At 41.5% G+C, this 26,919-nt stretch overlaps 1 protein-coding gene across 1 annotated transcript in view; it reads left to right on the top strand.

Moving 5' to 3' along the window:
• The window catches only part of FHDC1 (FH2 domain containing 1), a 46,700-nt gene extending 22,870 nt beyond the window's left edge, over window positions 1-23,830 (top strand). The window contains exons 3-12 of the mRNA XM_033159863.1: window positions 843-904; window positions 1,505-1,607; window positions 8,633-8,718; window positions 8,807-8,907; window positions 11,732-11,802; window positions 11,926-12,033; window positions 12,984-13,054; window positions 14,751-14,868; window positions 17,746-17,910; window positions 21,394-23,830. Of these exons, the coding sequence (XP_033015754.1) occupies window positions 843-904; window positions 1,505-1,607; window positions 8,633-8,718; window positions 8,807-8,907; window positions 11,732-11,802; window positions 11,926-12,033; window positions 12,984-13,054; window positions 14,751-14,868; window positions 17,746-17,910; window positions 21,394-23,418 (2,910 nt within the window). The 3' untranslated portion in view covers window positions 23,419-23,830. The remainder of the gene's footprint in view (window positions 1-842; window positions 905-1,504; window positions 1,608-8,632; window positions 8,719-8,806; window positions 8,908-11,731; window positions 11,803-11,925; window positions 12,034-12,983; window positions 13,055-14,750; window positions 14,869-17,745; window positions 17,911-21,393) is intronic.
• Window positions 23,831-26,919: the final 3,089 nt, after the last annotated feature.

Below are 26,919 nucleotides of genomic sequence, written 5' to 3'. Positions count from 1 at the left end.
CCAGTCTGGAGTGTGCAAAATGGAACCCACATACTTATTTGGGCTTTTAGCATTTCAAGACTAGCCACAGATTCAAATGGGTAGGCAGGTATATCAAAAGGAGTCAAGAAAACTTTAGAGCGTTAGGATAGTCTTCAGGTTTCATTTGTATTGTATCTCCCCCCCCAAAAAAAATATTTTCACCTTTGTTTCTTATCATTCATTTGTGTATGTGCAACCATGCACAGCAATGTTGGCTAACCCCTGGCTGGGCTACAACTCCCACAATTCCTTAATGTTTGCAGGGGCTGATAAGAATTATACTCTAGCAATATAGTATTATAGTATTAGTGCTAAGGTAAAATGAATTTTAGTTAGCATGAATGTGAAAACCATGGATCCAATCTGGGTTTTTTTGTCAGATGGATATTAAACAAATAGAATCATAAAGATGCAACACTATTTTAAAAAAAGCTTAAAGTGTATTATTTATGTTCTAAGGCAGCAGTACTTAAAGTCAACTTCAGTTCGTAGAGGTGATGATGTTTCATGTGTAACAGTATGAACTGTTAACAGTATTGTGCTGGATACATGCATTGTAAAGTTTGTATAGGGGAAAAAGAGAGAAGTAACTTCTGGTTTACGGATAGTTGGCTCTAATGGCAACTTCTTTCATTGTGTATGAATGTTTACACAGTATTTGGGATGATCTGCATATCACAGAAGAATTATCCTTGTATTTGCTATAGGGTAGAACTTTCTTCTGCTTTTCCATGCCAGGAAATGTAAGCAAAGTAATCCAGCATTATTAAAACATTCTGTTTGAACAAGCCTTTTAATGCATCTTGCTCTCTTTTTTTCAGATTAATATTTTGGATGCCAAAAGAAGTATGAATATTGGGATCTTTCTTAAGCAGTTTAAAAAGTAAGACGTTACATAACTATTGCAACTGTCAGAAATGGTGATAAAAATATGGTAGAAAATGAGAAATACCTCACCATAAGTAATATGGCTACAAGCCCAATCTAGCTAAAAATGGGGTGCAGATTTGTCAACTTTACTTGTACTGTATTTTCCTTATACATGTGCTAATCTTACATTCCATTCTGAACACTGCATTTGTAAAGTTGAGCAGTCTGTAGTTAGATACTTCATTTTCAGTTGAGCTCAATGTTTCTCTTCAAGGATTGAAACCCATTATAATTTGAAGATTAATGTTTTATTTTTCTAAAGTCATTTATTTTATATGTGAAAAACGCAAAGAGTAAAAATTGTGGGTTGTATTTGCATTAGTGTATTATTGTTCTAGACAGTTGTATTCATTTCAGTGGAACCTGCAATGAGGACACTTATATGAATACCATGCATGGCCACTGAAAGTTGTAGCAATGAAGCTGTCGTAGCATATAAAGCAAAAACAGATTGGTTGTGTTCTTGAACATGCAAGAAATCTAATGTTCTAGCCTATGGAAATGCAAACTTCCTAGATCAAACTGTATGTCTTTGTTATATTTCGCCACCAAGATCAGTTGAATCCATAATTGAAGATCTCCACTCAGGAAGAAGTGATCTCTATGGTTCTGAGATACTACGTGAACTCATCAAGTTATTGCCAGAAACAGAAGAGGTAAGAGGAGGATTGTGTTGAAAAACTTCTGTAAATTGAACAGGGACGATTAGCTACATGTTTTTGAAGATGAGAAAGATGTGTCTTGGGGATGTGTGTGTGTGTTCTAACTGGCCAAGATAGTGAGTCTGATCCAGACTTGATCCTGTATGGATGGAAGGGTTTCTTCCATTGATTCTGGGAGCTAAGATCCAGCAAAAGTTTATTATTCCATCTGCAGCCCAAGTACCACCTCAAACAATATTCTAGGGGGGTCCCCAAAACTCCCAGGGGCAGTTTTTCAGGGAGCACTGGTGGCTGTGGAGAGTAGGAGGGATAAATAAATAAATAACTCACCCTGCCCCCTTTCTTCAGCAGCAGTGGAACCCTGCTGAACTCAGGTCAGGATTAAACCAAAAATATAATTCTTATCCTGTGACTTGCTACGTAATGTCACAAAACCTGACATTACAGCAACCTTAAAGCAATGTTAAATTTGAGCAAATGTTGTTTAGGAGGATACTAAAGCTATATCTTTTAAAGGTGGTGTTATGGAACTGTCAGTATCCATTAGGGATCTTAATTACTCCTTTCCTGTTGTGCTCTTGAGCATTTTTTGAGAGCAGTTTTTGTTACATATTCAGTCTTGCTTAGTGGAAGGATTGTATAAGTGATGAAACATTGCTGATGGGCAAGAAAAGACAACCCTGAGGAGTAGGAAGGCAATAGCCAGTAACAGAATACGCCAGGAAAATATTTCTGGGGGGAAACTGGATTGTGTGGAGGAACTAAAAAGAAGAATGGAAATTTGAAGCACAGTAATAGAGAAGTTGCTTCAGGCAGGGGCATAGCAAGGGGGGGCGGGGGCAGGCCGCCCCTAGTTCCAGGGGAGGGGGGGTGACACTTTGGCTGGCCCCTCACACCCTACCCCGCCGGACGGGCCCCGAACGGGGGCATGTCGCCTTTCCCCCCTTCCAGCGGCTATTTTTTGGTGGGCCAGCATGACACCCCCTCCTTGCTGGCCCCCCCGCCGAAAAAAACAGCTGGGAGGGGGGGAAAGGAAGCAGAGCAGGCGCATTCAAGCGCCTGCTCTGCTTCTCTTTTCCCCCTTTCCGCTGCTTTTTTTCAGCGGGGGGGCAGGCCAGCGAGGGGGGTGTCACGCTTGTCACTGGCATGACACCCCCTCCTCGCTGGCCCACTCCTCGCTGGAAAAAAGCCGCGGAAAGGGGGAAATTCCCCCTTTCTGCATCCACGTGCGTCGTGACATCACAATGACGTCACGACGCACGCATCGTGCCCCTCCCCCAGGGTGGTGCCTCTGCGCCGCCGCCACCCCCAGCAGCGCAGAGGCTTATTATGCCACTGGCTTCAGGCATAAGAGCAGGATGGTTGAGAGAAGGTGTTCTATGTGCTGACAGAAAGAGAGAGAAAATAAATAGATTATTGGGGACTGAAGAGTAAAAAAAGTCCATTTAACTGTAAGAACAGAAGTTTGTAGATATTGAGTATTTCATGGAAAACCAACTCTGACATCCAGGACCACCACAGAATGTTCATGTGGAATTGCTCCTTGGCACCTTCATACAGAACCTCTTTTCATATGGAGGACTATGTCAGATACTTCCCTGAATATATAAACTGGCTTGCAGATGTTATCACTGAAGGGAAAGATGGCTTTAGCGGAGACCAGAGTTGAGGCCCAGGATGACCCAGTCATGAAGGAGTATCCCAACAGTAGATACAAACAGAGAAAAATGACTTCTTTTAGATATTTTTTTGGGGGGGAGGGAGGAACCAGAAGTTGTAAGGTGTCTCCTCCTCCAGCTTGTGTATAAGAAGAGAAGGAAGGAACAAAGATGAAGACATGGCAAAAGTTGCATATTTAGGAACAAAGGGAAATAGGTTTCTCTAACGGTGGTTCCAAAGGAACAGGATGCGTGTATGTGTTTGGGTTTTTTTGGGGGGGGGGTGGAGGGAAGCTGAGCAATGACTTCTGCATTCTGTCTCAGATGCAAGAGAAGGGAGAAACATGTATGTGTACATGCGTGAGCACACACACAAAGGTCTGGGTCTGAAAAGTGTGGAATGTCAAGGGTAGCCTTGGGAGTCTTCTAGGGAAAGTATAGCTGATTCCATGAGCATGTGAGTTCCCAGGAATGAGAAGTGTGACAGTAAGCATTGTTAAAGACGAAGAGCTGCCAGATGAGATGACTTTACACAGATGGACGGGGAAAGAAGAGAGGGTGGTGTGCAAAGCCGAAGGAAGTGAGGGAATAGTAGTATTGCAATTAGGGCTGCGTTCAAATGTATGCCATATCATGGATGTTTTTGGTATAACTCAACACCAACATGCTTCGACTTGCACAGTTTTACTGCTACAGTGTAGAAGTAATTAAAATAGTCACACTTGGCAACAATTTGCTGTAATGCAAGCAAGCTCTTTATTGAAGTGTTAGCTTAAAGATCTGAGCAAACTAAGAAGCTAGCATGTTAACCCCCAAACTATTGTTGCACTTAAGCCAGCATTTTAGCTACCCATATATCCTGTGTGCTACAATTCTTTAGCCATTGTACAGTGGTACCTCGGGTTACAGATGCTTCAGGTTACAGACGCTGCAGGTTATAGACTCCGCTAACCCAGAAATAGTACCTCAGGTTAAGAACTTTGCTTCAGGATCAGAACAGAAATCGCGCAGCAGCGGCACAACAGCAGCGGGAGGCCCCATTAGCTAAAGTGGTACAGTACCTCAGGTTAAGAACGGTTTCAGGTTAAGAACGGACCTCCAGAACAAATTAAGTTCTTAACCCGAGGTACGACTGTATTTGCTACTGGGTGTATAGTAAAAAACATTCTGGCTTTTATTATGAGTTCAGAATGTAAACAGAGTTCAGAAGGCGGCAGCAGTCACACTACAGGATCCTCCTGCATAGCTCCCTGAACACATACAGAAGTCCACAAATGTTGTGCCCCTTTCCTAAGCTCTCAGAAGACCGAAGGGTTCAGGATAGGAGCAGAGTCTCATCTCTGATTTCACACTGTGCTTTGGAGCTGCTCAGAATGTTTCTATAAAGTGCAGTATGGAGACTGGGAACCTTCCCCCTAGAAGCTTAGGTTCAGGAAAGAGGCAGCACCTTTTGAAGCTCAGGAAGTTGAAGATGAGGGCAGGGGTGATTGCCAGAGGAAGAACGGACAGTTTCCATGGTGACTAAATTTATGGACTCTTGTTTACACCGTTTCGCTTAGTTTACATTGTTACAGAATTCAACTTTCATTGATTCAGAGTTGAACAATGAATCACCCTGTTTACAGGTCCCTGCCCTTGAAATACTTCCTTTGCAGAGTATTCCCTGCCAAAGTATCTATCTATCCATCAGTAGCAAATGGCTCATTAGGAAGCAATAGGCTACTGAAGTTCTTCTCTCGAGCAGTTATTCCTTATTGTACCTGCTCATTTAGAAAGTGCATATTTCTCATTTGTCAGAGGTCTGTGACATTTGGAGCAAGGTGCTTAAGCAATGTTCAGTCATTGGGTTGTCTTTTAAAAAGATGTACCAAAACTGAAATGCAAATAGGTTGGGGGAAAGAAAAATAGAAATCAAGCATGAAGATAGAGAAGTGGCAAGTGGCTTGTGTTATATTAAATAATACATCATTTACTTTATAACATTTCTTTTGGGGGGGGGGTAAGAAATATTCACAAGAGTTGCATTGTTGTATACACAAAATAACACCAAATCCTGAATGTGCAAAACTGTTTTTGGGCCAAATCTGTACTTAATAGCATAGAAATACCTTCCCTGTAGCAAGATCTACTGTATGCAGAAACTATATACTGTAGATAGGACTTGCTTCATTCTTTTTCATTCAGTTGTTGCCCACCTCCCAGGCCGAGAACTGATAATATATGTGATAGTTACAGGTAGGTAGCCGTGTTGGTCTGCCATAGTCGAAACAAAATAAAAAATAAAAAAATTCCTTCCAGTAACACCTTAGAGACCAACTAAGTTTGTTATTTGTTTGTTGTTGGTATGAGCTTTCGTGTGCATGCACACTTCTTCAGATATATGTGATGTCCAACTCATAATTCTTATACTAAGGAAATGGGTTCCATTCATCTCTTTGGAAGCATTCTCATCTCTTAAATGGGTGGTGGACGTAGCATATTTTCAAAGACCCAGTTCATAAACCACCCTTGTTTTATAGATTGCCACCAGATATATTCTGCTCTGCATTTGGATATTTGCATTATCTGTTTCCATACCAATGTTCATAGTCTCAGTGGAGGGGGAAATGGCAGGAATCCAAACAACCTATGTGAGCAGCATCACTGTGTTACTGACTGTGAGGGAGCCAGACATTTAAGTCTATAAAGATAATGGTAACTGAACAAAGGGAAGCTTTGCTCCAATGTTATCCAAGTTTTAAAACATTGGGATATAGGTAGGGTTTGTTTAAGTGGCTCTTGGGCACATCCCAGATCTGAAAACAAACATTGGGGCTCAGTTTTTGAATGTGTACAATACAGAGGGTGTTTGAACATGTGCAGAATGCTTTTGCCTTCACAATACCTAATCACACCAATGTATCTCCACCCCACCCCCTTGTCCCCTTACAAATCTGGGATTTAGTTTATGGATTCATACAGTAAAGGGTGCAACTTCTTGCCATGTCTCTCACTTCTAGTTTTAGAATTCAGAACCAGGTATGCAAAAGGGTGAGGGTACGATGGGATGAGAGAAGCTGTCCACCTCCATTTCCGCCCAGACTAGCCTATTAACATCATGCCTTATGAAATATACCTGCCCTGATAATGCATAGCCAGTTAACGTTGAATTTGTATTTTGCCTACCCTTGTCTTCAGCATGAGTGCCTTTTTAAAAAGTACCTTATGAGTGCTGAAGCCATCTGTACACCCACAGCTTCCACAGTCAATGTCTATGAAGGATTCAAGGAGCACTAAACAAATACATAACAGATATCACTATCATTAATTTGCATAATAAGTAGGAGTGATTCAATTATCTGTGCAGCAAAGCAATTATTAACTTTTTTAAGAGGTTTTAAAAATTCTTACAGGTTTGCTTTAGGTGTTGCAAGTTTAGAAGTGTGTAAAAGTTAGTTGTTGTTTTTTTAAGTAAACTATTTTCCTCTTCATGTTCTATTAACCTACCCACAAATTGTAAAGTATGTAGGCTCACGTTTTCCAAAAGTAATGTAGATACCATATCCTTGTCTGAGTAAAGGCCAAGAATGTGTGAAATTTGTGTGAAATTGTCCCCCTAAAGGAAAAATGAAGGGAGGGAGGGAGGGAGAAATGAGACACAACTTGTTTTTGATAATTTCAGTCATAATGTGTTGGCAGGCTGTCTTGTGCTATCTTGTAGTGCTCAGTACTATTAACTGCCAGGTGTGTGTGCCTTATGCCAGTTTTGTGACAACATGGAGATTGATCTTGTGGTCCTCTGCATGCCTGATACCTGTCAGACAGAACATTTCAATGATAAGCAGTCAAATGAACACATTTATGCTTGTGGAAACCTCAGCTTTTCCTAGCAATGCACTTATTCATTGATGCTTTCTGCTGCCCCAAAGCAATATTTTGCATGCAGGCAAAAGTCTGACTCGAGCCCATGTTTGAAACAGAGGCATGTGTGAGTGACAGTTAAATTTAGTGGGGGGGGGATGTACCAGGCTCCTATCATTTTTATATTTCATTACCTGCTGAAAATGTTGGTTTTTGCCAAGAATTTCCAGATAATTAACTGGATTCAGTGTTGTTCATTTGTTCTGTATTTTTTTTATTTTATGGTTGTTTTAATGTGTTTTTTTATTGTACACTGCCATGAGATTTAAAATATTAAGAATATTAAGAATATTTTAAACAACTCTTTGCCACCTTGTTAGTTCTAACCACGGAGAGAACTAGGTTGTTTTTCTAGAGTCCAGCTTTCTTCACAATTACATTTTCAAAAAAAGTATGGTTGAAAGAAGAGTAGGTTTATCAGACGCAGTTCAGCCCTGCAGGGAGCCAGACACACCAAGAGCTAGGTAGGAGCAGCTGGGAAGGTTTGCTGTGATACAGTCTCCAGACAAGGGCTACACATACACCCTGCCTGAGCACACAGCAACTCAAGGGCTCATAACTCACAATTCCATTTTTCCCTGATAAGGAGCAAATGGGGCACCACAGCTCAGCAGTTGGCATGTGGGGAGAGGGGCTCTGCAAAGTTCCTGTCATCAGTTGGCAACAGTGTGGGTCCTGGGAAGCCTTTGTCCTGTCTTTCCTTTGTGAAGTGCAGGCATAGGCAAACTCAGCTCTCCAGATGTTTTGGGACTACAACTCCCATCATCCCTGACCACTGGTCCTGTTAGCTAGGGATGATGGGAGTTGTAGCCCCAAAACATCTGGAGGGCTGAGTTTGCCTATGCCTGGTGAAGTGCCTTGCTATGAAAGGTAGTATAAAAACATTTAAATAAATAAATGTGGAGGCAAAAGAAAGTGTAAGCTTGTTTTAGGAAATGTAACATTTTGAGCATGGTGGCATACTTTCTAGATGTGTGCTATCAAGCTTTGCCAAAAAGAAAGCAAGAAACAGAAACAAAAAAACCCAACAAAGTGTCTTGGGCTTGAACTAGATCTTACAGCAGACAAAGGACCCTTGTTGGAAACAGCAGCCCAGTGTCCTATCTCTCCCGCGCAATAAATGTTAGTGGCAGAAAATGAATGAGACGATGTTGTGCTGAAATATCCTGCTCCTGCAAATAAAAATAGTAGACAGACAGGTGAATCTGGGGAAGAGAAACCTAAAGGACAATGGCAAACCTGATGTTACTTGGTAATATATGCATGGGTTTGTTTTTGATGTAGCTATCTGCCATAAGATCTAGTCCTAGCACCAAAAGCAATTTTTAATATGGTGAGCTCTTAAATCTCAGTTCATTCTTTAACATTAGTTTGGCACACACACAAAAAAACCCAACATTAGTTTGACCAGTGACCAATTTGATTCTTATCAACCTCTTGTCTCCCTCCCCCCATTCCTAGGTAAAGAAATTAAAGGATTTCAATGGAGACCTATCAAAACTGTGTCAAGCAGATTCTTTTATGTACCTACTAATCCAGGTGCCAAAGTAAGGAAACGCTAAGCCCTTTTCTATTCACTATAAATTCTCTCTCGCTTGTATACCAGTTCTAAATCTTAATTTGTTTGTTTTTCAGCTATTCACTGCGACTCGAAGCCATGGTGTTAAAAAAAGAATTCTCCCCATCTTGTACTTCTCTTCAGAAAGACATGACAATTATAAGAATGGCTACAAAGGGTAATTAAACATGCTGCAGCATGCATTAGGCACTTGTTTTTCTTAGCAGGTTAATCAACTTAACTAGGGAGATGAGATCTGGAATTTCAGGTACCTATTATCTATTTAAAGGAAGCTAGCCAGCTCTGACACATTCCACAAGGGTGCGTGTGTGTTATCAGTTTGATATGTGTCTCACAATTCTTAACTATGATCACAAGGCCACATTATTGAAGTCATTTTCCCACTTGTACTGATGATATTCCCTTTCCTGTATATGAAATAACTTGCAGTATTTTCTCATTTGGGGAATAGTGGCATCCATTCTGGTAATCTTCATCTGGGACCCTCATAGAGCCAAAACGCATGTCCATTTCCCCCCACTTTATATTTCTGTGGTTGTAGTCCTGTCATTGTGATCCACCTTGAATCAGGTTGTGATCAAATCAAAGACCATGGTTTGAAGTTGGTTTACAAATTTCATCTTGTATTTCACCATGGTTTCTCATCGCACCTGATTTTGCATTCCTGGCATAACCCTGGTTCATTTTCATGCCCTGCCCTAGATGCCCACCTGGCTACAGAGCAGTTACAATTAGGCAAAACAAGCCACGGTTACTTGCTCATCTACAAAACTGCAAACCACAGTTAAAATAAACCATAGGTTAGTATCCTATATGAATGAAGCCAATAAAGCCTTGAGAAGTTCTCCTTACCATCACTCCAGTTCCTACACTGCATTTCTCATCGGCATTCCAGGTTGGCAGGTGTGCCCACTCAGGCTTGAATCTGCTTTTAAGAGCTATAAGGTCATTGATCGCTAGCTACTTGCCAAGTGCACAGAGAAGTGTTCTGGCATTAAGGAGTAATGGCTTTATAAAGGTAAAGGGGCCCCTGACCATTAGGTCCAGTCATGGACGACTCTGGGGTTGCGGTGCTCATCTCGCTTTATTGGCCGAGGGAGCCAGCTTACAGCTTCCGGGTCATGTGGCCAGCATGATTAAGCCGCTTCTGGCGAACCAGAGCAGTGCACGGAAATGCTGTTTACCTTCCCGCCGGAGCAGTACCTATTTATCTACTTGCACTTTGACGTGCTTTCGAATTGCTAGGTTGGCAGGAGCAGGGACCGAGCAACGGGAGCTCACCCCGTCACGGGGATTCGAACCGCTGACCTTCTGATCAGCAAGCCCTAGGCTCTGTGGTTTAACCCACAACGCCACCTGCGTCCCACTAATGGCTTTATAGTAAGCGCTTAAAAATGAGGAGGGAAGCATCAGCAGGGACTTGGCTGTACATAGATAATGTACACTATTTCAATATGTTAAGAATTGCATATAGGTTAATTATTCCGGTACTACATCTTGCTGTTTCTGATATGTTTTATTTCTTGCTGGTCAGTGGTTTGTGATTTTTTAAAAAACTGTTTTGTAGTGTTTATTATGATGGTTAACTTTCCTAGGCTCTCCCTAGAGGAAGGGTGGGATCTAATAAAAATAAATCATACTATATTTGTAGCTCTGTCTAAACACTTCATACATCCAAATTAGCATTTTGCAGTTCATGAACTGACCCAGAAACTGCAGCATTTCTCAAACAGACCATTCCAAGTTCCTGTTTCATTTTCTTGCTTCCTCCCACATGCTCCTTATAATATATGAATTTAATTGTGGCCTGGGTACATAAGCATTGGTTACAGGAAAACCTTTTGGCCTTTAGGTCACATCTATTGAACAAGAACAATAGTGGCCTCTTTCAGAAATGTGCAAATTAATAAGTTGAGGAATAAAAAGTGCTTGTAGGCTGACAATGTGTTGGCTTCCAATGCTGCACACTAGGTTAATCAGTATATTGAAAGAACTATGACTCCCCAAGATGATGATGGATTACCGGTACATCTCTCATGCTCCCTGATTGTTGACCATGCTAGTTTGGGCTGGTGAGAGTTGTAGTCCAGCAACATTTGGAGGGTTACAGGTTAGTTGCCCATTGTCTGACAGCCTTGGTGATACTAAATAGTCAAAACTGCATCTACCGTGTTTCTCCTAAAATAAGACACCGTCTTATATTTTTTTTCGCTCAACAAAACACAGTATGGCTTATTTTCAGGGGATGTCTTATTTTAACCGTGTCGCATCGGTACGCTGCATAGCCACGCCTCTCCAGGCTGTTTTAATGGGCGGTACCACGTCACTATGGCTTATTTTCGGGGTATGGCTTATTTTTGGGGAACGGCTTATATTTTGCAAATGCATAGAAATCCTGCTATGGCTTATTTTATGGCTATGTCTTATTTTAGGAGAAACAGGGTATATTCTGCCTCTTCAGGTTTATTAGATTACTTGCTCTTCTTTTATTGGTAAGCGAGTGACTTAAAACATTTAACAGTTAGGAATAGAATCCTAGAACTGTAGAGCTGAAAGAGACCATGTGAGCCATCTAGCCCAAAGCCCTGCAATGTTGTAATCTTTTGCCCAACATGGGTCTCGAACCCACGACCTTGGGATTAAGAGTCTCATGCTCTGCTGACTTAACTATCCCATAAATAATGTCAAGCACCATACCAGGCTGTAGTGCTGGTTTGTACATCACTGTTAAGTGAACAGGCAATCTGGTCAGACTCTTTGCAGAGTTGATTCCCAAATACTCAGTGTTCCAGTCAGGGTGAGGCTTGGCAGTAGGGTTTTTGCCTTTTCCCTTACCTTGCCTGGGAACTTTCCTTTAATCGCCCTCCAAAAAAAATAATGCCTAGTTTGACTGCAATTTTTCTGGAGCAATAAAATCTTTCTTGGATGCCATTTGAAAACAGCCCATGGTTTCAGAACCTTATGTTGTTGTTTTTTTGCAGAGCTAATGTGCTGTGAAGAGTTACATTCCATATTGCACTTGGTCCTTCAGGCTGGGAATATTATGAATGCAGTAAGTGGACAAGCTTCATTTTGGGGCATTGGGGGAGAGGATCAGAATTTACAGTATTGCAGATTGACATCTTGTACCTCTTCTGTCTGTCTTTTCCATAACCCCCCTCCCTCCACTCCTTAGGGAGGATATGCTGGCAATGCAGTTGGCTTTAAGCTATCCTCATTACTCAAGTTGGCAGATACAAAAGCAAACAAGCCTGGGATGAATCTGCTTCATTTTGTTGCTTTGGTATGTAAATAACAATCATTTCCAAGATAGCAGGCTGCAGAAAAGCAGCAGGGGGAGGTGATTGATAGGCTGGGGGGGCATGCATGCCACAGAATTTAAGAGCGGCATTTAATTTTTATGGTTATTGTTAAGCTCTTCACAGGTTTCATTAATTTATGGTTGCAATGCTGAAATGTGCAGAGTAAGCATGCAGAGTAAGCATGCAGTTAGAAGTCTTGGAACAAGCACTTTCTGGATATTATATTTAAAATTCCCAGTTCTAGATTGTCCTGTCTACCTAGCTATGCCAATCTTAAATTGTTGTTTGTGAAGAAGCTACCTGATCTGATGGATTACTTGCTGATAATACTTCACAGGTGTATGTGATTCTCATAAGATTTAAGAGGAGGGCAATGCCCTCTTATTTCTTTTGAAACTGACTGCATAGATTGAGATTTTCCTTACATGTATATAATGGTCAATTTGCAATTAGTTTAACCTTGATGGTGATTATAGTTAATCTTTGCCTAGTTTGCTCTAAGTCTTAGCATTAGTTTCTGTGACTTTGTGAATATCCCTGTGCAAATAGGTTTAACAGCTAATCTGAAGGCGCCGGGGGAGGGGGACAGAGAAAAGAGAGGATATTAGGTGGAGATTAAGCAGGAAATATTGTATTAGATTGCATACATGGCATTAGTACACTGCTTTTGCCTAATAGCTCTCCTTAGTGCACCTGGGTTGAATTCACTGAAGGATTACTAATTCTCAGGCTCTCTAAAATAGAAAATGTCTTTCTTACCTTGTTTAATTAGATCCTTCCTAGCCTTCTAAAAGAGAGTCTTCTAAAACAAACACAGCAGGTTTAAAACAGAAACCTCTTCAGCTGCACTTCCAAAAAGACCTCTTAAGTTTATGTTCTGTAGGTTTCAGAATGGGAGTGGAATTTTATGGGGTCATCTTGTTTGTTTTAGGAAGCCCAAAAGAAGGATAGAGTTCTTCTAGCCTTTTCAGACAAACTACAGCACGTTCAAGAAGCAGCCAGGTAAGCAAGAAAACTGAGAACGTTGACTGGGAACTTCTTTCTTTGTGAAGCACTTCAATACATGCACAAAGTTTTGGCGTGAAAACTGAGATCTTAACAAGTGTTTACTATAGACTCTGTGGTTTCATTTTCACTGTGGATAGAACGATGCCTGAAGCATGCCTTCAGGTTTAGAGGTTTTCTGAGTTTATCTTTAAGGGCTAACTTGTTCAAGGTTATTGGTCTCCACATAATTTTGTTGATAGAACAACTGATTAAGAGTTAAGTATTGGTATTACAGGGGATTATTTGGTGATTTAACAACTTCCCTCAACTGTCCTGGGTAGGGTAACTGTTTTGGGGAAGAATTATCCCTGTGGTTTGGTGACAAATCCTTTAAAAAATCCTGCAAGCAGAAAACCAAAATTCAAAGTCAAGTTATATAAGGTTGAGCAGAAATAGTGCAGTTGTTTATTTTTTTTAAAAAAAACTGAGAGCTGATATCAATTTGCAGGGAACTAATGAACTGAGAACAATTGGTTCTCTTTTTAATTGATAGTGAGTTATAATGTGGCTGTTAAGAAAACATACATGTTGCCCGTTCCTTTTCTTCTCTCATCACCAGATGGGAAGCTCTGTTACGGGGGGGTGATGAGACAAGTGACTAGAGCTTCTTAAAGAACATGATAGGCAACCTGTGACCCCCCCGAGGCCACATGCAACCATGCCTACTAAGCTGTCACATTCTTCCATCCCATTAGAATTCCTCCCTTATTTTTCCTGGCTTCCTAAAGTGTTTTCTCGCTTTCTGTGTAGGTTTACAACAAGGAGCAATACTCTATTTAATTAACATTTTGTTTCCGTCTTTTAATTTTTCTCTGGTTGGGGAAAAAAAACACTCCCACCCTACCCCACCAGTCAAGCTGTTTGAGAGCATATTGGTATGCTTCTGCCATGGGTGTGCAAAAAATGCTAATGTTAGAAAAGAATTAACTTCCACTTGCCTATCAGAACAGTAGCTGTATTGGTCTGTTACACAGCACTAAAAAACCACTCTGTATATCCGAAATTACCCATCAAAAAAAGAAGCTTGCTGCTAAATAGGGTTGGGATTCTAATCTAAGGTGAAAATGAAAGCAGATTCTGGATTAGTTCATCCATAACACTTTACTCTCTGGTTCTTCCCACCATTGGTCTGTGTCTCCTGACAGATTATTCCCAAGGGAATATTGCCCTCAAGAAAAAAACATTGTGCACTCAGCCCCTGCCTTAAAAATTAGTTAAGTTTCTGTGATGATGTACCAAGAATGGACAGGGCTGCACAGAACAGGAGTTGTAATATTGCAGATGTTCCACCACTGTTATGACTGCTTGCGTGCCCAAGATCTGTGACTTGGGAATCCCAGGCTCTTTTAATTTTGTGACAGGTAGTCTGGGGAAATATTTTGCCCTTTGGTCAGAGTCCATTACTGAAACTTCTTTATGAAATTGCTTTGGCATAAAACCTTGATCACTGAAAATAATGGGAGGGGAAATTATTAGGTCATATCTTCTACTGTGGGAAGATCTGCTAAACTGGCAGGTCCAGTTTGTTCACCTCGTTGTGTTATAACACTTGCTGTCATATGTGTGTTTTTAATTAGCTAGGTAGTCAGCACTTATTGGTGGGTAGCTCTTCTCTCTAAAATTGCTTTCAATTACAACTCTTTCCTTGCAGAATATCTCTTGAAAGTTTAGAAGCAGAGCTCCATTCACTCTCAGTCAAAACAAAGTCTCTTAAGGATAATATTCGTCGGGACTCTGAACTGTTTCACCAGATGGAAGGCTTCCTCCAGGTTTGTTGGGAGATTTCTGCCACTTCAGTTCCTTCTTATGTCCATATTCTGCACCCTTGATGAATTTCACTGATGTCCTTAACAGGCTGTAATATTTAGTCTAGGAGTGCCCTGCCACAATGTTTCATACTTCTGGTAAGCATTTCAAGAGAGCCTTTTTACAGAGAAGAATGCTGAATGTGGGGGCAATCAGGCTTAGGCAACTGCCATCAAGAGTTGCAATTTTCTCTGCTACTTTGAAGAGCAAGGACACATTGCATCTTAAATTAGGTGGCCCTAAACTGTATTTCAGTAATGCTTCTGAACTAAATTATTGATTTATATTTCGCTTGTGAAGAAGTAAAGATTTTAAAATCATTTTTTCCCTCTAGCAGACACCCCTCCTATGTGCTGCCTTTATCTCTGGGTTTGCTGGTTCGTTTGTTGTTTTTTTGGAGAGGGTAGCTTTATTTTAATTTGATATGTTTGGATATCCATTGCAAACAATTCCACAAAAGCTTCAGTTTAAATACTGGTAGTCTGCAGGGAAGATGCTGATGTCATCCAGTGAATTGCACAACTTGGCTTTCCTGGGTATCCAGTAACATCCTGAGAACCCCAGCTTTTTGTAAAGAGGAACAAGTTTGTAGCTCTCCCAGTTATGTAGGAAAACTTAAAGATTCTGGCTGCTTTCTGACCCCTTCCTGACCCCTTCCCATAGACCTGTTTGCTTCTTGTGAAATGCTTGATGGAGACGTTAGAGGAGATGAGAAACAGTCTCATTTGTCTCTGTACATGAGTACAATAGTAATTGGAGTAACACTTCACCAGTGGCAGTGTCTCAGAGAATACCGGTATGTGTCTAACACATCAGATTTGATTGGTTTATAGCTCCCAATTTTTTAAAATAATTTGCATCATTCTCTTTCTATGGAACTTTGATTTCTGAATTACAGGAAAGTGAAGTACCATGTTTTTGTTTTTGTTTTTTTTTTTTTTAATCAATGAGGTTATTTTATGAGTGGCTGAAAACATCTGTAGGAAGCAGCATTTGCTCGTACTGTTTTCTAGCAATAGCTCCTAAAACTGTAGAAAGGGTTGGCTTCGCACCAAACAGAAGCAGCCACATTTTTTCCAAAAACCCTTCAACTGTAGCTGAGGGTGGGGACCTGCAAATCTTGCTCTCAATGGCTGGGTGCAAGAGATAGAGCTTAATTCTGGTTTCTTGCCTTACCCCTGGTTTAAGATTCTGAGTATGCATGAAATCATGGCTCAGCTTGCTAAGCAAAGCTCATTCCCCGGTGGGTATGCTTATAGAGCAAGACCTGCTTGTCACGTTGCTTGCTGGCAGGCAGATGGGAGAATCTGGAATGCTGCCCTAGCCCTGGTTTGCTTGGAGCAGATGTAACAAAAGCATGGTCTACAAACCCAGTTCAAACAGTAATTTCATAACCTGTTTTTGTGTTCACACTTTAGATATTCAGGTGCAATTTGTTTATTGCTCCGGAGAACTTTAGATTCTGTGCTGCACATTTCCTATAGTTGCCACTATATAGGTTCCCATGCTCTGCTCAGCATTTTGTTACCGTGTCTGAACAATTGTATTCTGCCCCATTGCTACTAAATTTGCAGTATTAGGCCATGTTTGGAATCTCTTTAGCATCCATGTTTTTTGCTTTAAACATCAGGAGTAATTCCAAATGACTCACTCTGCATTTTACAAGGTTCACCTTATATAATACTTCCTAAAAATGGTGGGTGAGTAACCTGATTTAAAATTTGGCTTCTCCCATCCTTGTGAATAAGCTACTAATATGAAGGGTGGAGCCAATTTTCCATGTCGCTCCTTTAGCTTATCTTAATAAATGCCTTGTTGAGTGACACTTTTTTTCTTTTTTGGATGGCTGACAAAGTGAAGATTATCTACCTTTCTGAAGGCAACACTTACATACTCCCCATTTGCAAACCCTTGGGCTCCCCATTTGATTTCTTGCTTTGAAAGGGAAACCACCGAGAAAACAAAAGATTAATACATTTCTGGCACTGGCTTCTTCAATGTTAAATAATGCTCTTTTATTAGATGAGTTAAGGTTTTTGCAAGTACCCGTGTGCATGCTTGTTATGAACAAAGGGGGATAGGAAAACAACAAGTTAATCTTCTTAAAATCCATGGCTGCAACATCTTATCTTGATGAAGCAAATATTGCTTGAACAGTGTTTGTCAAATCTCAATCTGGATTTGAGTTTCAAACCAAGTGTTCCTATAGGCAAATTCTCACGATGTTTAAAAGGCAGGTATAAGGCTGAGTTCTTACAAGCTGTCTAAAAATGTGTTGTGATGGAATTGTAGTGTGCATTTAAAAACATAATATAAGCTTGCTGGATCAGTCTAGCATCCTGTTCTCACAATGACCAACCAAATGCTTGTGGCAAGTAGGGTTGCCACCTTTGGTTGGGCAAAATAAATGACAGGTTGGGCAAAATACAGGACATAAATATCATTTTCCAAAATGGATATCATAAATACAACCAGAGAGCAAGAGTTTGAGCTCACTCACCACCACCTTGCAAGGAAGGAGTTTCCAGCGTTTTATGTGCTCCGCTGCACTCCGGACACTGTGCTGAATATGCTCAGTGAATATTTTTCTTCTGATCTTTTTTATTTGTTTATTCACTATTGCTTCTAATAAACTGGTCTTGAAGGTTTCAAAAAACCTGTTCGGCCACTGGAAGAAAAGGTATATATGTTCATCTAGGGCAGCAAAGCTTCAGCCAAACAGCTCCAAACACTATAGTCCTGTAGTCTCTAGCCAGTTAACATTAATCCTAGACTTTAACAGATGCTAAAATTGGTCAGTCTCTGTTTGGACCTAATTTGTATTTTGGTTTTATCTTAAGTTTGCTGTAAAAGAGATAAAAGAGCTGGAGCGCTGGAAACGAGACCTGCTGAAGGAAACACACGCCCTTATGGACTTCTTATGCGAAGATAAAGAAACCATGAAACTGGAAGAGTGTTTTCAGATATTTAGGGATTTTTGTCTTAGGTTCAGCAAAGCCGTTAAGGTAAGAAGAACATCTCTAAAAAAAAACTGTGAGGGTAGTATTCAGCTAAGTTGTACTTGGCATTTTGAAATTAACCAATCTAACTTAATCATGCCGATTTATTTTAAAGAATTTATTCTGAGTAAAGCTTTGTTGAATATTACCTGAAATATCCATTGACTTTTCTGTAACTAAGCTGCATTACTGTTGGATGATTTTAATAGTGGTAATCCTTCATATGATATAATGGAACAAAGTTGTGTGTGTTGTAGGACAGTTGTTGCAACAATGCCTTCTTCCAACCTCAAACCAAGCATTTTGTTACAGAAAAGATTTTATTAAGCTGTACTGTAGCTATTTAAATTTCATTGTTTGCTGGGCACAGTTTGGGATTATTTTAATTTATTTACTTATTAAATTTGTATAGTGCCCTTCATCTCTAGATCTCTGCAAGCAAATTCCCACAATGCCTTTTCTTGGTTTTTATTGTCTTTAATGGGGGAGGGGGAAAGGGCATTATCAGGTCCATTGTCTTGTGTTTGGGTGGAATTCTGCTGTAACCCAGTTTTTTAGGGTGGGAGCAAAGACACCACCAGCCATTGTCTAGAGATAAAACTGCAGGTGGCCACATGATTGGCCTCTGTGCCTGAGGCACGCAAACACTGGAGCTTTTTTAAAACGACAATAGGCAAAGTGCCTGGAGTCATATACTGTATGTATACTGAAGAGCATTTGGCTCCTTTTGATCCAAAAGGTCATGCATCTGTGGCCTTGAACTGTTGAACAGCAGTGTAAGCAGGTGCACTCGGTGTACATTTTTTTATTTTTGCAGCAGGTGTTGCTTCTCAGAATAAAAATGCTGCTAACTGGATGAAGAGAGTACTTAAATAAAAACGTAAAATGGCGTGTGCAATTTTATGTTTGGAACATATGGCAGTAGGAAACCTGGGTTGCAATTCCTACTCCTCCATGGTCCTTCTTGTATGCCTTTGGTAAGCCTCTGGGTGGAATTGAATGCTAGTCTTTTGCAGAGTACACCCATTGAAATGAATGGAGCCAGGTTAATCATGATTCTACAATTCTATGTTTATTAACTTCAGTTGGTCTACTCTGTAGGACTAGCATTGAACACCTCCCATTGGGCAGAAGTCACCTAACAAACCCCATCCGCAGAAGCTGTGGTGGACTTTGGGTTTTAAGATTTCAGCAGCATCCTGTGTGACACCAAAATCTGGTGCCCCCCCACCTCTTGCCTTCCATTGTCCATTGTTGTTGTGGCACCCTCTCATGTCGACACCTACTGCAGGCAAACTGCTCACACTCCCCTAAATCCGCCTGTGGCAGAAGTGCTGGCTGCAACAGTATTGCAATAGATCCAAGGATGCTCAAGAGGCTAAACCCAAACCTAACCATTATTCCTTGATTTATAGATTTGCATAGAAAACGGAAAATCCTTTATCTGTTGGGTCAGTTTACACATTTGTACTAGTTGTGTGAGCAAAACATATTTGGCTGTAAGCTGCCCAGAGTGGCTGGGGAAACCCAGCCAGATGGGTGGGGTATAACTAAAGTAGTAGTAGTAGTAGTAGTAGTAGTAAGTAGTAGTAGTAGTTATATTTGGTACTGAAGAACTGACCTGGATTCCTGCTTAGCCAGTCTCTGTCTTCAGAATTTTCGTCAGGCAATGTCCACATGCTTTCAAACCTATTGTCACATGGCCTAGAAACCTTATACTGAATTCGACTTTCCTTACCAAATTCTGAGCTTGCTCAGAAATTGAATTTAACCATGTGGGGGGACATACTGTTTTGCAATCATAGCCCTAAACTAATCAATTGTTGAAGCTTGGATGGGGGCATATCATTCATATGGTGAGGAGAGTTTAAAGGTAAAGGGTCCCCTGACCATTAGGTCCAGTCGCGGACATGCTTCCCACATTCAATGACTGATGCCTCCAGTTTAAAATAAAAAATAGGGTAGATGGTGACAGGAAAGATCTCTCCCTTAAAACCTGGAGAGCTACTGCCACTCAAGTCACTTCCAGAGTGATCTTCTTAACTGTTCATCCTAATTTGTTAGTAGGGAGATTTGAAGGCATTGGCTACATATTGAGCACTCATTCTGATTTGATTGTGGGAAGGTTAGAGGATGTCACTTCAAGCATTATCCCACACTTTTCTTGCATTTCCCCATCAAGGTCCTTACAGCAAGAAGTCATATTTTAGGGAGGGGGAAGGGAGTGGGATTGCTGTGCAGGAGCACCCAATCAATCTGAATTGTGCAACCTGAATTTTCTGGTATGTGATTGAACCAGACCTTAAAATAGCAACAGTCTGGAAGAAGCCTCGGATGAGACAATAAGTGAGAAACTGGCAGGATGTATCTGGCCCATATGCTATTTAGCTCACTCCAGCAGCCTCTCCTCAGTGATTGTCCAAATGGTACTGAAAAATTGCCGTTCTTGGGAACCACCCCTTCAACCAGTAGCTGAAGTGGGAAATAGGCAGAGTATTGCAAGCCTTGGAGGATATTGGACATGCCCTGTCTCTTCTGATGTTTGCAATGCTCCAGTTGCCTCCCTCTTCAGCTACTATAGCTTTAGGAAGCAGAGGCTTTCCTTGCTATTCTTTTGGGAGCTGGTACCTCAAAATCACATTTCTGAAAGGAGCAGCTCTCTATTTGCCACTGCTCAGCAGCTTCCTAATCAGTTGACCTGGAGGGAAGGAGGAGATCACAGTGGGGAATTTTAAACATCCCCTTCTCCCATGGAAGTGTGTGCCTGGGAAAGGAGCTGCATCCCTTGTCTAAAAAGACGCGCAGTCTGACCAGGTATGAGACAGCTTCACATGCTCTACTTGTAAGTCTTCCAAAACCACAAAATGTTTAGTTTGCTTTAGTGCTTTTAGGTTGCATACAATCATGTATGAGCAAAGGTTTAGAGTTTCCTGTTCAAGAAAGAGCAAGAAAAATCATGTCATAGGCACCTTTGCCCTTTAAATAAACAACTTCTTATTTGAGAGAGCACTTTGAGAGTAGAAGTAATAAATATCTAAGAATGTATCCTTCTGCATTCAATATACTATGTTTGTGAAAGTTTTAACCTGACCAAGAATTTTATTACATTTACTTGTAAATTACATTATTACATTGACCTACATTATGGTTTTGTTTTTATAATTGGAGGCTTACTTAAGCAGTACCATTTAACTAGGATTCAGAACAATATTCAAATTAAGTTGAATTGCAGAGAAAGCTGCAGGATAATGAACCTGAGCATAAAAAGCAATTATGTCATAACGTCTTCACCAGCCAGGCCTAAATAGATGCCATTGGGGGAGGGAATGTTTTCCTGCTTTAACTGGTACCTAAGCAGAAAATTGTTGTCATAGTAATTTGTACTCAAGAACCAAACTCAAATGACAGGGAAGAACATGAAAAATGTAAAAATGTTAAATTTATAATTTTTGAATTCTTTCCCCCTGCCCCTTCTCTCTTTCTAAACAGGAAAACAAGGAAAGGGAGGCCCAAGAACTTCAACAGCAACAGCGATTAAAGGAGTTGGAGCTAAAACGCCGATCATGGGTTGCCGGGGATCTTGGAGCTTTTGGCAGGAGCAGCAGTGAAAATGATGTTGGGGTGTTGACAAAGAGAGGACTTGAAGAATTTCTGCCCTTCTTGCAGCAGAGACCGCAAAGTCCTTCTTACAGAAATGTCAGCACCAGGCGTTCCCGGCATTCCCTGGGAGTCACTGCAGACAGAGAGCTGTTGAGTTTCCTGGAGATTTCAAAGGGTGAGGATCCAAACAAATTCAACAGCCTTCCTCGTGAGCATGCAGGTCAAGCAAGACCCAGCGTAGCCTGGACTGAATCTAGAGAGCCTGGAGATCTTGGTTTAACCAACTTGCACTTGCACCAGGCACCGGAAGAAGACGTGGAGTGCAGCTACTTCCAGTTGCCCCCATCTCATTCTGATCACATGGTAGGCCTTGAGGACGATAGCACTGCCCATGCTAATCTCTACAGCGACCAAGAGAGTGCTGGCAATGACAAGTATAGATTTGATGTGCCTTGTACGAAAGCCACAGATGCAGCCCCCTGGGACTTGTCCCTTGAAGAAGATGAACAAGTTCCAGGGCTGCTGAAGCTTGACCCCCATGAACCAGATGATGTGGAGGGCCTATCTTCAGTTCATTTTGAGGCTGATGTGAGAGGTTTGGAGACTCTGGGTGACTCAAGCTTATACACTCCTGGCATAGTAGCTCCTCCTATACCAGCCTTCAGAAAATCTAAAGCTGACCATGCAGCCAAAGTAGCAGGTCATTCCCCTGAAACTCTGGAACCAGGCAATGATAGCCCCACATCCTCAGATGGTAGTGTTTCAGGAATTCAGGCACATGGACCAATGTTCCATACATCTGAGACTTCTGACTGTTCTTTGATGTTCGATCTGCCAGAAGGAAATGATCCAAGGCTTGGGGGTAACAACAAAGTGAACAGCAAAGACGGTGCTATTGCCCCTTTTAGGAATGATCTTCAGGCTGGTGGTGATGCCGTTTTGGGCCTGAACTCGCTTTCTGCTGATAAGGATGACTCTGGCAGCAAGTCAGGTCTGCCAAAGGAAAAACCTGTGAGAAGCAAAGACGCAGCGGGGCCAAAGAGGAATTCCCTGAAAGATAAATCTTCAAGTGCTGCAAAACCTGGCAGTGGTCCTCTCAACCACCCCAGACCATCAGTCAGAACGCTGAATTCTTCGGAGAATGCAAGCATGAGAAAAGTCGTGCCCATTTCCAGATCAACTAAAGCAGCACCCCCGAGCTGTACCAAAAAGCCAGATCCTAAGCCAGCACCCCGAGACATGGGTGCACCCGAAGCACGACTCTCGCGTCGCAACTCCATCCGGGGGAACTCCATAGATGCAGCGCCAAAACCTCAGTACAAGCAGAGCACATCTGTAGAGGAGCCAAAATTCCAGAGGGGGACGGCAGCTTCAAGTAGCGGTCATTTTGAGAGAGAGCCACTCCAGCACAAGGGCTCCTTCAAAAAGCCAAGTTCGAAACCAGTCAGGTACGTCCCCAAGTCGAAGAATGACGAAACAAAGATGTGCCGCTCTTTGACCAAACCCCCATCCCCTACAGAAGCCAGCAAAAGCACAACGGCCCCTGTCCCCAAGACACCAGCTCCAGTTCCGAGCTTTGCAAGGAATACAGTGGCCTCTTCCTCAAAATGCGCCAAGGTGGATTTGCCAGCCCCTTCCAAAGCTCCAGCCCTCACAAGGTCTCTGTCTCAGAGGCTTCCTAGGATGAAGATGACAACAGCCTCTGACGATTCTTATCCGAGGGAAAGTGGTGGAGGCACACTCAAGCGAGCAAACAGTGCTAGGTTTATCAAAAGGAACACTGACAATGGTGACCTTCTAAGTGTTAAAGCGGAGCCCGTGCTAAAGGAACAAATGATAATGGAAAAATCAACATCCCTCAAATGTAAAGATGGAAATCAGACTACAATAGGGAAACTGCTGAATCACTTTTGAAAATAAAGGGTGTGTGTAGTGTTTGGCAATACAGAATGTGAAAACCAGCTCTTTTAAACACTGCATTTTCCTGTTGTGTGAAATACCCCAAACATTAACGTTAACGTATTAATAATACCAAATGCAAACTAAAGGTACATTGTGTGGATCCTGCTGTATGTCTGGACTGAATGTATTGACCATTACTGTGATGGAATTGCTGTAATAAAGTTCCTTTGCTTTTGGAAGATAGTACCTCTATATGAATTTTACACGCTAAAGGAATGCATCTGTTTAATGTAAAGGAAAGGAAAACAGAGCTAGGGATTATGGCCAGTTGTATGAACACTGCATTTCTGAAAATGCCGTCCTGAATTCTTTTTGGGGAAAGTATGGAAAGCAGATGTGGATCGCTTTAATTCATTGGGTCCAAGGGAAAAAAAGTGTCTGTTGCTGGGTCCATTGCTGGAAATTGGACACAAAGAACCTCTGGCCTACAATAGGATCAAACAGGATATTGCTGTGTTTGGTGGGGAGGGATGTTGGTTGTAATATCATCTGAGGGATTTGCAGCATGTCTTAAATTGTATGTGTGTCTGTAGGAAGGAGGGGAAACTCTGCTGGGCAGAAGGTTTATTCTCCATGTGTGTGTCAAAACTGCATTGCATGTACAAATAGAATAGTCAATGGAATGACTGGTGCTGGAATTAGTAGGATTAGCCTGAAGGTTGTGACTTTCAGAAACCACAAGTAGTAGCTGGGGGGAAATGGCTACAGGTGACTTGCTTTGTGTCAGTTAACATGCAAACTTGCCAGCTTTTGGCATATACAAAAGTGCCATATTTATATTACATATCACAAATACTACGAGGGCTACAACCTCTAGCAGAGCACTTTTCCTGCCAATTCTCATTTCCATTCGTTTTTAACTACTGTCAGGTGACTTAATAATGCTGCTATGGCTCTTGGTGGGAAGAGCTTTTGATTTCCCTGCTGCCTATTTTCTTTTATCAAAATGACCAGTTGGCATAAAACATGCAAGTTCCTTTTTTGCGTGACAAAAAGACCCCCCCCCCTATTTTTTTTGTAAATGAAGCTTATTTTGCTCCTAGTGCAGATTTTAACACTACTTTTTAAACTTCACTTTTTGATAAGCTTTGTTTTTATATATAAAAAAGACTATAGCTCACTGCAAATAAAAATAAAAAATGACATCAGGTCAAACTAAGATACAGAGAATGAGGAAAAACTTGTCGCTACGAGTTCTGCCTTCCCTTTGGTCCCTTTCCAGATAAATATATGTAGGTGGGGAAACTGGCTGTTGCTGCTCAGCCTATGTACTTAAATAGTTGCCATCCAAGTCATCTATGAAAACCTTTTTTTTATTATGAAAAATACCCATGCAATGGAAATAGTTGGACAGATGACATTGAGCTGGTCATTCCTCCCCATTAGCACTCCCCGCTTTTTCTTCCTTCCTTCACCTAATACTAAGTGTAATCAGTCGCAACAGGACACTTGCACTGATGTGACAATTGAATCTTGAGGGTTGAGTCCCTCAGCAGATGCTTCCACTAGCAGAAGGAAGACAATTCTCCCTTCCTTCTGCAGCCCCCTGTCCAACTCACATCAGCTCAAGGGAGTGGGGGAGCGATGTGGTAGGTGTCTGCAGGAGAAAGGAGAGATTTGCTAAAATAAACTCCCTCCATTTCGGTTCATGGAGCCTCCATTGGCTCAGGCTCTTTCATCAGCAGAGAGGCACCATGCTAAACTTGACTCAACCAACCAATTCTACAATTTCAGTTAATGGCCTTACATTTTTATTTTTATTTCTTTGTCCCATTATAGAAATAGTTTTCAGGAACTCCTCAGAAAGTATGCCAGAATGTCACCAAGGGTGCTATTGGGCCCTCTCAAACAAGACGCCATCTCAGTGTGATAGTTGACTTGGGCTCCCTCTTTATGGTGTTTCCTGCTTGGCAGGGGGTTGGACTGGATGGCTCTTGTGGTCTCTTCCAACTCTATGATTCTATGGTGCTTGGAAGGAATCCTTGTTGGTGTAATAAGCTTTTTGGGTACTCCTCCCTCCATGGTTTAAATGCAGTAATCTGTCCATTTGGCGCTACCTGTATCTTTTTGTGTACTCATCTGCAAAAGCAGGTGTTGGATTTTTTTATTACCTTTTGATGGTAGTAAGCTTGAAAAGAGAAAATAATTTAAATGTTACATGTTCGGAAACTGTAAGTAAATTTCTATATAAGAAGTATCTGTAAAAATGAACTGAATGTATTTAATGGACCATTTATACATTTCTGAGTTTATCTTGTTAGTTTAATAAAGTTCCCATTTATGGGGGTTTGTGCTATATGCTTCCATTATTCCATTGTAATTTTGATTAATGTTTGAGGCTCACATTGGAGAAGATCATGCTTAATTTGGTGTCCCTGAAAGGGAATGAATACATTTTGAATAAGGTCTAAAATGCTGGATTGAGAACATGTTTCTTTTCAATGGTTAAGCCCTTCTGAAACTAAAGGAGGTGTGCTGGAAATGGATCTTGAATGCCAATCACCCTCATCCTAGGAACACAGAAGGAACCCTATTGCATTAGATCCTAGTCCATGCCTCAGCCAACCAGCTGCATATAGGAGGTCCACAAACTCAACATGAGGGCATTGTTATGATATTATTACAAGCCGAGCTGCAAAAGCCTCAGCAGCGAGGCTCACATGACTATGTGTCTGTTTTCATCCTGTGAGAAAGCCACTAGTCCTGCCAGCTTTCTCACACATGTGATGTTTTTGTACTGTACTATTGTACCTTACTTTCATTTCTGGTTCAGAGATGCCGGACACACTAATGCACAGCTCTGACTTAATGAGCTGGGAAGCAGAGACATACTCTGCATTTTATCTGCAATAAAGTAGTTTTTAGCCTTAATGGCTTGTGTGTGTTGTTCTTCACTCTGGGGAACAATCGCATATTATCAATGTGCCCCTGGATTCGAGTAGCCAGGAGGGCACGCAGGCTTCGTCCCTACCTGGGGGGGTCAGTCTCACAACTTGCCCCCACGGGACGTTTAATAACAGGCATTAGTCCTCTCCCGTTGTTGCTCCCCAGCAACAGGTATTCAGAGTCCTGAAGCCTCTGGTCCTAAAGTAGCATATAGATACCATGAGTTCTGGCAGAGACTTATGGGAGTTGTAGTCCAAGACATTTCTGGAGGGCACCAGATTGGGGAAGGAATTCGTGTCCTTGTTTTGCTGTCAAGGATTGGCAGCAGAGCGTAGAAAAAAATGGATCTCTCTGTGTTGTAGTAGCCTAGTAAGCTTCAAGGTCAGAGTGGAGAAGTGTAATTTTTACACACACACACACACCCTAGGCCTGAGCCCTTGATGGGTGCCAACCTAGCTAACACCTAGGTACTGTTGTTGGTAATTTTCCAGGGAGACCAGAGCAACTGGCATGCCCCCTCAGTTGGCTCACTCACCACTGGCCAAAAACTGCCAGTCAAGTTCTGGT

This window comes from Lacerta agilis, chromosome 9 (assembly GCF_009819535.1).
Source record: "Lacerta agilis isolate rLacAgi1 chromosome 9, rLacAgi1.pri, whole genome shotgun sequence".
In the NCBI taxonomy this organism is placed as follows: Eukaryota; Metazoa; Chordata; class Lepidosauria; order Squamata; family Lacertidae; genus Lacerta; species Lacerta agilis.
Note: the sequence above shows the minus strand (reverse complement) of the source record. Positions and strands in the feature narration are given on the sequence as shown.